The sequence below is a fragment of the Hyposmocoma kahamanoa genome, unplaced genomic scaffold (genome assembly GCF_003589595.1).
Source record: "Hyposmocoma kahamanoa isolate Upper Pololo Valley unplaced genomic scaffold, ASM358959v1 192, whole genome shotgun sequence".
In the NCBI taxonomy this organism is placed as follows: domain Eukaryota; kingdom Metazoa; phylum Arthropoda; class Insecta; order Lepidoptera; family Cosmopterigidae; genus Hyposmocoma; species Hyposmocoma kahamanoa.
In genome coordinates, this window is record NW_020653719.1 from 942,943 (window position 1) to 954,974 (window position 12,032).

At 37.5% G+C, this 12,032-nt stretch overlaps 1 protein-coding gene across 3 annotated transcripts in view; it reads right to left on the reverse strand.

Moving 5' to 3' along the window:
- Window positions 1-4,633: 4,633 nt before the first annotated feature.
- Window positions 4,634-12,032, reverse strand: part of LOC113226564 (rho GTPase-activating protein 11A-like) — a 17,588-nt gene continuing 10,189 nt past the window's right edge. For all 3 annotated transcript variants that reach the window (XM_026459232.1, XM_026459235.1, XM_026459234.1), the window contains exons 7-8: window positions 6,409-6,465; window positions 4,634-6,321 (exon numbers count right to left, since the gene is read on the reverse strand). In XM_026459232.1, coding sequence (XP_026315017.1) covers window positions 4,812-6,321; window positions 6,409-6,465 — 1,567 coding nt within the window. In that variant the 3' untranslated portion in view covers window positions 4,634-4,811. The remainder of the gene's footprint in view (window positions 6,322-6,408; window positions 6,466-12,032) is intronic.

Sequence of the window (12,032 nt, forward strand, 5' to 3'; positions counted from 1 at the left end):
TTTTTTGTGAGTGTTCGATCTTTGTGTTAATAATTATAATAAACTAGTGGAGTAATTTCACAAAAAATAATTGAATATCAATTCAATAAAAATTTTATTCATACAATAAAACTTTCAAATAATATTATTAAACTGAAACAAAATATAAAAAAAAATTACACTTATATCAAATAATAAATACTTAAAGCACCTATACTAAAACCTAACCACAGACAAAACTAAAAATGAAACATTTCTAGTTAACTACATAAATATCTAAAAACCAAAAAAATATTTAAAAAAGCAGTACCTATCGAGTTCTTAGGTTTTCGCGATTGTTACACATAGGAAATGAAACTATTTTTCCGGGTTTAAATCGCGTATATTTGTTTTTTCAAACAAATCGAGGTTTCGGGTCCTTTACAGGTTTACCTTATGGTCACGGTTGTCTGAGGTGGTACAGTCGCACGGCTGCTTCGGTCACTTCCTGCACAAGGTGGCGAGGAGGGAACCGTCCCCGTCGTGCCACGTAGGACGTACATCGTGGACTGTAGGGCAGGACCTCTCGCTGCCGAGCGTGGTTGCCGCCATGCTCGGTAGCGAGGAGACCTGGGAGGCGGTGGCCTCCTTTTGCGCAGAGGTTATGTCGCAAAAGGAGGCCGCGGACCGGGTGCGCGAGGACGCGGCGGACGCGCACCCGCTTCGGCGCAGACGTACGGGGAGAAGGCGAAGGCAGTTCGCTGCTCGCCTGATCCCCTAGTGAGGCCAGCGGGCTCTGAACAGGGACTCCGGAGCCTGCATTGCACGGCCTCACTCGTTTGGGGGGCGGGTCGGAAGACAACCGACTCGCCCCTCCGTTGGCGCGGGAGCCCTGGCGCAAGCTAGGGCGGCCGGGCGGCGTCGTGGTGAATGTTCACCGATCCCACGGCGCCGACTCAACCGGCGAGAGGGAAACCCGGGGGGGTTTTAGTGGGGTAGGCCCTCCAGTCTGGAGGGAGAGTTCCCACATAACCCCTGAGTCTCCCTGGGCTCAGGGGTATCCATAAAGATTTCCCCCCGTCAAAAAAAAAAAAAAGATGCTACAGTCTTCAACCAGTTATACCAGTACCTACTTTAAATACAACATACAAAATATTTTAATAACTAATTTGATGAATTATAATAACTACTTAAACCTATTGGTACAATAAACTTACAAAAATAGCAAGAAATCATAATATGTAATTAAATTTACAAATTCTCCTTATCGCTCTCGTTGTCGGACTCCAATTCTGAGTCAGAATCCAGATTGGAGATATCTAAAAACTCGAACTCAGTCTGCTGAAACTAAATTAGATCAAGAGTTTCAGAAAAAAAGCTCTGCTTTCTCTTGGCATCTAATTTAGGCCTTTGTGCACTTAGAACAGGATCCGAAGACACAAGAAGCATATTCAGAATGTCTTGATTTGAATCTTGCCTGCTTCTTTTCCGTGAATGATGTTCTCGGAACCTCCTGAAATCTTTATTTCGAGACTCTGAGGCTTCTTCCGAAAGAGTCCCAATAGGCACAATGTCGTTTTTCTCTATTATGTCAGCCCCGTGAATTAATAATTTATGTACAGTTGCCGACATGTAATACCAGTCGTATAATTACACGTATTTTTCTGCTGTTTTGCGGGCAAAATCTTTGAATTTGACAACGTCAATCTTTTCTTCAGATGTGATTGCCTGCAAAATAACAGCAAATCTATTGATAAGTTCTTCATCCAACCCGGTAATAGTTGCAATTTTTTTGGCAAACTCGAAAAACTTTCTGGCTGTATTCCCATCATTCGTAGTTCCTGAACCTTGTTTCACTATATCAATCAACAGATTGAGCTCATCTTCGAATTTATTTTGAATCAGTTTCTTTCTTGTCTGCAGCACATCTTTGTGCTCATTACTTCTCGCAGCCCACTGTTTGAAGTCAAGTCTGTACGCAATGTGTAACAGCCATTCCATGCAATTTATTCGGGCATGTAGGGATGACAAGCCAAACTCATATATATCAGAACACACGGTCTTTGATCTTACAGCATCTAAGCGGTTCATTTCTGTTGGTTTCGATAAACACATGTAGCACGATGCATTTGATCTGGCTTCAGAAAGATAAGTGCAGGCTTTACCGTCAATCATTGTCATCATTAATTGATGAGTCACACTGTTACTATTACTGCATTCTGTGGGGATAAGGGCCTTAATTTCATCATCCATTTGTCTTTTGTGATCAATGACAACTGCTTCGCTCTCTTTTACAAAAGTAAACTGAACTGGACGCCAATACAAAGCCGAGCAAGGTTTTAATGGCACTAATGTGCTCATGAAAATGCTTGAATCATCTTGCTCGCCTTCCATTTTCTGTTTGTATCGGCTTTGGTTGGAAGCACCATCAAATCTCCACTTAGATATTATCTTTAACTGTTTATTTTGCACATCATCAGAAAGACTTTGAAGGATCCTAGTCACCGTGATGTCAAGTAAAGCTTGAAGGGTAATCCTGGCCGATGAATCCGTAAATGATACTGATTGCTTCGGAGGATAGCAATCAAGCTTGGTTTGTTGCACTTTATAGTAGGATGGATAAATACCCTCAGCACCTTCCCGAATGGCAGCCTCTCGCAACTTAATATATTGCCACTTTGACAGTTTTAGTGAAAGAAGCAATCCAAGCGCTTTCTCTGGTGTAAATATGACTGTTTTCAATGGTTTCTTAAGCGTTTTATTACTGTAACGGCTGCTTCTGGATTTTTCATCATATACTCGATTACAGATGCGATATCATCATGCCCTTCTTTTTTCTAACGTGCTGCAGCTGCATATGCTAATTCACTGGAATTTTCGCCTGCATGATCATCAGATCTTCTCTTTTTTTGTTTGCTTCCCAGATCTTCGAATGGTTTTCGGGACCTTTTCGTCATTGTTCCAACACACGATGAAGTAGACGGTTCTTGAAAGACTGAGTGTGTGTCTGGTAACTCATCAGCAGTTGGTTCTTGATGAAGTAAAGTTTGCACACAACTTGGCCAATCAATATTTGCTTGCAGCCAATTCCCGTATAGTCTTCTGAAATTATCAATGAATCGATCGGATTTCTTCCACCTCTGTAAAGCAGCTCGCGTGAATCTCCAACAAAACTCTTTCAGAGTTACTTGATCTTCATCAGAAAAGCAATCGCCTATGCGGGATACAATAGCACCAAACAATACTTTTTGATTAAATGAAGTACTCTCACTTTTTAGAAGAACGAACAAATCTAAATTGGGGATTAAACTTTCCATTTTCAAATTTTGAGCAGAGATTTAATGTTAGCAGTTACACAGTTGTGAACGATATAAATTATTAAGCAAAATGTTAACCCTTTTATTGCAAAAAGTTGATAATTAGTTAGTTAACTACCCTCAATAGAGTTAGAGTAAATAGCGCACATGCTTAAAATATATATATTTTTTTAGAACTGAAAGCACAACTAATCAACAAATTAGCTTACTCACCAGAAAAAGTTTAATTAAGTCCATAGTTGGCATTGTTGTGCGGTATTGATAATCATTTAATCACCTATTCTGACTCATTAGAAGACAATATCGTTGTAATTACTTACTTAATCACTTGTTTTTAGACTCATTATAAAACTAAACAATATTTGTCTAAGTGTGGGTGTACTGTAAACCTCTGGCTACTTTTTGGGAATATAGGGGTGATAGTATTTTATGTTACGTGTTGTAAAAGTTTGTGTTCCTCAACTCAAAGACTAAATCATTTCGTTTCACATGTAAACTTAAATAAAAATATTTTGATGATTAAAAAAAACGACATTTATGACCGTTATCTGGAGTATGCCAAAAAATCATAAATAGTTAGTACTATAACCACCTGTAAGGATATTATGGTTTTCCTTGCCGTTTAAAAGATAATTCGATTTTTCATACAAGTTTCATACACATTTTTCGAAAAAGAATTATAACCCCTTCGTTTTTTAACATAATCAACTCGGGTGTCATATTTGTACATAGTTATAACCAAAAGAAGCAATATTCGGCAAAAAAAACTGACACTTGCAAATTAAAATCCCTAAGTCTATGAAAGCCGATTTTCAGCCCACCGTGCTGTCCGAAATATGAGTTGTGTTAAAGTTACTCGAAATAAAATGTTTAGTAATAATAATAAAAGAAATCAATTTAACGTTAATGCTTTTCGCTTCGACATTTTGGGGCCTTTAATAACAAAAGTCATAGTAAGAAATTCAAACGTTTCTGTAAAAATTAATTGTCGATAAACATCAATTATCGCAAATGAACCTCACTATATTTGAGTTTAGAAATTTCTATGGAGACAAAAAGAAAACATTGAATAATTATAGTCAAATGCAAATAGCCGGTGGTATGTTATCCCCCTGGTTTTAAAATTTTTGTTTTCACTCCAATTTTTACGAGGTATATCGTTACAACTTGGCATTTTTACGTTTTACGAGAGATCTTGTATATACAACGATCGCCATGTCACTGTAGCAATGTTTGAAGGCGTGTCACCTCGACATGGTCATTTTGACCAAATCTCCCCTTTTTTCCTATATCTATGGGTCAATATAAAACCAAACGCAAATATTATTAAATCACTTAAATATTTATTGACCTTCAATCAAAAATAATTCACTATTTACAACATGGCAACTGATTTGTTAAATCACATTTACATATACTAATTTTACTTGTACTAATTTTAATTGAGCGTTTCTGCAATAACATTTTTTTATCTATAATTAAATTTCCTTTAGTAAAAGTTATTTACGTCTTATTTAAAATTAAGGTTCAAAATAATTAATTAGGTAGATTGTATCTTAGTAACTTTTGTCTTGGAGATCGCCTTCTGGGAGAAACATGTACGGCTTTAAGTGGAGTATTTGGTTTCCTGTAATCCGTATTCTGTGCTGGCGTGCGTAATGTTCTTGCCGTACACAACGGCTTTTTCAGAGCTGGTGTTTGGGGTGTTTTCACAATGTTGTAAGGAGATGAGACTTTCTTGATAGGTGGTGTAGTCTTAAGTCTACTATTCTTCAAAAGATCCAGGCCATCTCTATGAGACGGTCTCAACGGCACCATTGGAGCTGCCTCAATAGTTCTATTGATTCGCATAGGTATTCGAGGTGCCACTTCATCACTGGTAACTTGAATCTTGGGTTTAACATAAGCTACATTCTTCTGTGGTCTGACAGGTTGTGGGCCATTAATTCTAGGACGTCTTGCAAAACCAGTATTTGCCGGTTTTTCATTCCTCTCGGAAGACTTATCGGAACTAGATTCAAAGAGTTTAGCTTTCGCAAGAACAGCTCCAGCGTTCTGACTACGTAACTTGTTGACCGAAGGACGACCCGTTTGGCCAGAACTGTCCATTTCGCCAGTTTTCTCCATGAAAAATGCAGCAGCACTACGCCACTTCGGCTGTGCTGGAGATAGACTCTTCTTACAATTTTTATACATTCCAGAAGTTGAGGTATTATTCATAGAGCTTTCAGATGCTGATGTCTCCCAACCATTATTATTAGTTATGTTCAGAGATCTCCGTGCTTTACCAATAGTTTTATTGAGATTATAATCAGAAGCAAGACTTGATCTTTTCCGCAAACGATATTTTTGACTAGCATCTGACACATTGTTCAAGGAATTTTCGGAGACCGACGTGTCCCAATCGGAGTTCAGCATCTTTGTAACCACTAACTCCGGCTTTGCGGTGTGTGTTCTGTCACGCGTTAGTCCTATGTATGGGTAGAATCGATCTGCATTATTTTGTGACTGTGAAGACACATTCCAGGACTTGTGTCTAACGATTTTAGTTATGTTCTCTTTAGATCTCCGCCTTATTGAGCCAATTTTTCTTGCACTTGGCGATCGAATAATCTTCGCTTGTTCATCTGGTCGAATTTTCAGTTCTTTGCTCAATCGCCGAGCCAGTTGATCAGAGTTAGGATAACTTAGCATTGCAACTTCCTCTAAAGTTTGCTCGTACACATTTTGCACTTGCTGGAAAGGCTGTACCTTTGGTATAACGTCTGTAAATTCCCTCGAAAGTCTGTTCTCTATAGCTGAAACTCTGCTTTTGATTTCTTCGTATTCTTGCTTAGAAATACGAACATAATCCTTATTTGGTTGCTTCATATCCGGCGATAAGTCTATAGTGTCGTGAGCACTGAATAAATGTTCAGAGGAAGTAAGCAAGTCTTCACTACTGATGCTAGTTTCCGAACTTTTGTGCGAACTGAAATCTGAATTAATTATTGGTGTACTCCTTGCGTCCATTAAGCTAAGTCGTAGCCGCTTTCTTTCCAGACCCCTGAAATTAAAACAAATATTTATCCAGTATTGTCTATATTACATCACCAGTATAAAGTAAGTACAAAAGCTTTTATTATTAACTTACATTTTTATTGGCGTAAAAGTCAGTTCTTTCTGTGGTAGATTGTTGGTTATTTCTTTCCTGTTGAAACAATATATGCGTGAAATGTTAATCCAAATAAAGAAATAGGCATCACTTAGTTCATCTTGATCACGCTCGAGTTTTATGTAAATTTGGCATTTAGCCGGTTTTAGTCGCAAAAAACTACATACAAATACAGTCAATTCGGGTAACTTTGAATCGTGGTGTAACTTTGAACGTAGTTGCGTAAAAGATTTAAAAATTTATTTTATGTATGGCGATCTTTTATTTTTAGTATTGAAACTGTGTAAATCGGAACAAAATTGTTAAACGACAGTTATGAAAGAAAAAAGTAATGTTAAATTGTATTTTTTTAAACTTTCGCGGTTTTTTCTTGGCGAAAGTAGTTTGGTGTGATTTGTTGCTCAGTTTTAGAATCGGAATTAAATATATAAATCTGAATATTGACTGGTAAGTTTTGGTTTCCACACTTAAATAGAGATTTATACAGGGTGTAACCGCAAGGTGTAGTCATATTAAAGGAGCCAAACCTATACTTGATCTAGACCCTCTGTGCAAAATATCAAATAAAAATAAGTGACTTTTAATGTTGATATAACTTTAATTATGTTTGTATAAATAGTGATTGTCCGAAACAACCACTGCGTCACAACTCTATTGCTAGTTACGTTACTACGACTTCACAAATTCATTAATGAAACCTGGGCGGCCGCAAGCGGGGCGAAAGAACAGCTGACTACAATTGAAATGCCACTGTAAAAACATGATTTGAATATGTTGATAACACGTTAATATTAAGTAACAAAATCTTTAAATACCTAGAAAAATCGAATTATTTCTAACAATATTATTTTATACCATACCTAGGTACGTACTTATTTACATACAATTTAAAGGATATTTATTTACTTATTAAGCCCGTAGTTACGCACGCCTTCATCGTATACACATTCTACATAATTTTGTATTAATACATTTATTTACGACAATTTTACAATAGTGGATACTTTTTTAATTGGTACTTACCTACTGTGCAATTCATACACGTTTTAATGAATTTCCTACGAATTGTAATTCACTGTTGTACAATGTACGAAATATTGACTTGTTTACGATAATTTTGAATAATAAGTACAATCACTACACGCACTGCTGGCACATTTCACACATTTACAGGTAAGGTTCAAAATGCCGACCTCCATGCAATATGCATATTTCCGTGCGTCGGTACAGAGACTGCTCTACTCTTTGAAGCATCTGCCGAGTGATTTGACTAAACGCCATTTCGATCCGCTGCCTCATTTCTTCTGCGCTTTCACAGGACTCCGCATAAACAATATTTTTATATGACCCCACAAAAAAAATCGAGCGGTGTCAAGTCTGGGGACCACGCTGGCCAGGGTACAGGACCTCCCCGCCCAATCCACTGCGGGAGACGGTCGTTCAGATGGGAACGTACATTTCGAGCAAAATGTGCGGGTGCTCCATCGTGCTAGAAAGTCATCCCGTGTTCCATCACGAGTCTCACGTATTGTGTCACTGGCAGGGCCATCAGAACGTCACCCAAGTCTTCTGTTAGGAATCTTAAATAATTGGCCCCATTCAGACTTGCCGGCAAAAACACTGGACCGATGACGGCACAACCTATTATACCAGCCCACACGTTAATCCGCCACTGGTGTTGAAAATTTGATTCCCTTGATACGCGGGGATTCAAATGAGTCCAAAAATGTTCATTATGCATATTGATAATGCCCGCACGCGTAAATGACGCCTCGTCTGTCCACAGTACCGACGAAGCGAAGTCGGGAGACCTCCCAACCTGGTCGCGGTACCAGCGGCAAAATGCCAAACGTAGATCATAGTCCGCTTGTAACAGCTCCTGCGTTCTTTGAAAATGGTATGGGTGCTGGCCATCATCCCGTAGCACACGCCACACACTCATATGGTTCACACCACCAAAGGCTGCCGCAGCACGACGAGTACTTGTCTTTGGATTGCCGAGAAAATGTTCCAAAACATCTGCCTCGAATTCTGGGTCTCGTGAACTCGGCCGGCCTTCAGAACTGGAACCACGGAACGATCCACTATTATGAAGTCTCATAACCATCTTCCTGAAGCATTCCACAGCAGGAAATGGTCGACGTCGATTTTCTGGGACGCCATCAATAAACTTTGCCCAATAAATTTGGCGAGACTGGCGCAAGCTCCCATCGGCTGCGCCTACGCACAACATCATCTCTTAGTAATCACTATTGCTTAAGCGTGACATAGTTTAAATAAACACAAAAACAAGACACAAACAAAACGATGACACCTATTTAGTCCTCACAACGCAAACGGCAATTACAGACTGTTACAAAAAATTAAAAAATAGCACCTCTGCCTCAGCGGCGGCACATCAAAGGACGCCGACTGAAACGCAAATTTTGGAATATAGGGTAACGTTTTCATAATGTACCTACAGGGAGAAATTAAAATTATTACCATCCTTTTGAAATAAGACCCTTCTCCTGATACAAATTACATCATTACATACACATTAAACGAATACCTATATCCTACGTCTACGACCTTCAACGTTGCACTGCATACGCCTTTGTTTGTAAACAAGCTCTGACCATCACCCGTACCACTTCCACATAATGCAAGAACTGACTGAGTGATTACGGATATACTGCACTAAGGAGGCAGTCACCCATCGGAAACTCACGACGTCCGAAACGAAAGCCTAACACACTAACCACTACACCATGGAGGCAGTCGACTATAGGAATCAAATCCACAACCGCCGAAACGAAAGCCTAACACTCTAACCACTACACCATAGAGGCAGTCGACTATGGGAATCAAATCCACGACTTCCGAAAAGAAAGCCTAACGCTCTAACCACTAGACTATGGAGGCAGTCGACTATGGGAATCAAATCTACGACATCCGCAAAGAAAACCTAACACTCTAACAACTACCCCATAGAGCCAGTCAACTATGAGAATCGAATCCACGACCTCCGAAACGAGTCTAACATTAACCACTAATCCACATCACCATGTATAAAATCAAATGCTGGCGGCGAAAATCAAAGGTGATATTTTTGCCGCCAAAGTTGCCGCCAAAGGCTTGCGACTTCGCTACGATTACGTATCGCGTACGCAAGGCGACTAATCTTGATACTTTGTTTATTTAGGTAAGATTTTTTATGGTTTTACACTATTGCTAATTTAAACTATTCTAAAATATTTCTTTAGATGAGTAGATATTATTAGGAAGTAAGAACCTTAATAGGTTCAACGGATATTAATTATTTCAATTTCACCATGTAATAAACCCATACCCAGAAAGTTGTCGTGTGTAGATAAGTCAAATTAAGCGTAAGCCTGTTATTAGAAACGTGCGCTCAGCAATAGACGTATGTAAGTTAGTAAAGTACTATTTTTTGCACAAGGTTTAGTCCACTGCACTTGCATAGTAAGTACTGGTTGGAAACTTGACATTCTCGCATCTTTGAAGATTTCGGCAATTATCTCCGAAATCCAAGTTTTCTCACGATATTTTCATTTCCAAGCAAGTGATGAAAATTTATTTTATTTTTATTTTTTATTTTTTATTTATGGCACAATGTACAGACATCAGATACAGAAAGTGAGGAAAATAAAAACACTTAAAAATTAATACAACAGGCATATCTGTGCCCAATTATTACTGTGCTCAACATTCATTTTAAAACATTTAGATATACTTAAACAGACACTAAATCAATCATAAAAAAAAAAATTAAATTAAATTAAAATTACAATAATTAATTCGTGGTCAACGATCAAAACTAATTTCTTGACGTTTACCGACCTTCAGGTTGCACCTTTACGATGAAAGTGTCCCAATACAAAATTTCAACTTTTTGGGAATTCAAAAGAAAATAAGATTTCAAGTTTTTTCATATTTTCATATTATTTTATTTATTACCTACTCTTGAAGTACTAAAGGTGATGGCCTTATTAGTCTTTGAAAATAATGAGGAAAAATGGAACTTTACAACTGAAAATTGTTTCTGATCATTTTAATGTTCAACAATTTAAAAACATAATTTACAAAAACTAGTCGCCAATAGGTCTTTTTTTTAATGATTTTTTGTTATCATTTAACGTATTAAGAATTAAGTCTTTTTAATGTTCATCAGCTAAGCAAGATGTCATAACCCTTGATATTGTTTTGTGGTCCCTGTTTCACAATTAAAAAAGAAGAAAGTCCACGAAACAAAAAAGTAAGTCCCTTTAAAAAGTAAGTTACTAAAAAATTTTTTTTTTTAAATATTAAGCGACGGGTCGAACAAGTCGTGTACCCGGTGGAAAGCGTCACGCCTGTCCATAACAGTAGCACTGCCGCTCGAAGGCTACTGCTACGGCGTCCATCTCTCTGAGACATAGTTGACAAGTCCCATGTGCCTGTAATTTCACCAGCACCCTTACCCTTCAAAACTGTAACACGGTAATGTGGCAGTACTACCCTGGACGAACTCACAAGGAGCTCTACTGCTACTAGTGATTTTTGAATATGATTTTCGGAACGAAAATGGCTCAAATGCTAATCCGTCAGTGGCAGCGTGTTGTCTTTGCAAATGCAGATTCAACAATAAATGCGGCGTTAATATTTCGACGCGGGAGTAGAATTTTTAAACTGAAAGAACAAAATGAAAGGGACCTTTATGAATCAGTGCTATTCGAGCTTTAATTGCACAATTTCATCTTCACCACAGTGTGACTAATGTAACAAAATATTTTTTTAAGATGGTTTTACGGTATAAACTCATTTTTTAATTTTTTGATTTGGGTCGCTTTCATTGTAAGGGTGCGAAGTATTAGTCGGATAATTGCGTCATATTGCGTCATGCGTTAGAAGAAACATACCGAACGCCGCCATGCGTTAGAACAGTACCGACGGATAGAAAGAGACAAATTTCATTCATTAAAATACAATAGATGAATGCGTATGGTAAAAAGAAACAGAGATAACTTTAAATATGTGTTTTTTAGAGGACATTAGTTTTATTAATGGATATTAAATGGAAATTTGTGTATTTTGTATGTTTGAAGATATGAAGTTAACGAAACCATATTACGTTATTATGTACTAAGTTTTAAATAATAGTTTTATTATGAACTAGTGTATTTTGGCAAAGTAATCGATAATATTTATTTTTCATTAAATGTTCACACGCATATTACATGAATAAAATAATAATAAATTTAGTAAATTATAACATAGTAATAAGAATATGGCATTAAGTACTTTATCATTTACAATAACATGCCTGAATTTCACAATTTTTTCAAGTTACGTAATTTGGTTGTATTATGATACTCAATAGAGATGTGATGTGACTATTTATTTTCGTTAAATGACATCAGCTGATCGAAACTGTTCATGGCGAAATTTCCATAAATAACGTAGTTTGTACTAAAACAACTTTGCTAAATAGTTTCATACCATTAACTGAATCCGACCTTCAAATATGACTACACCTTGCCGTTACACCCTGTATAGTAAAGATGTTAATATAGGTATAGTAAAGATGAATATAAAAATCTTTTCTTGTGTCTTGTTTACTG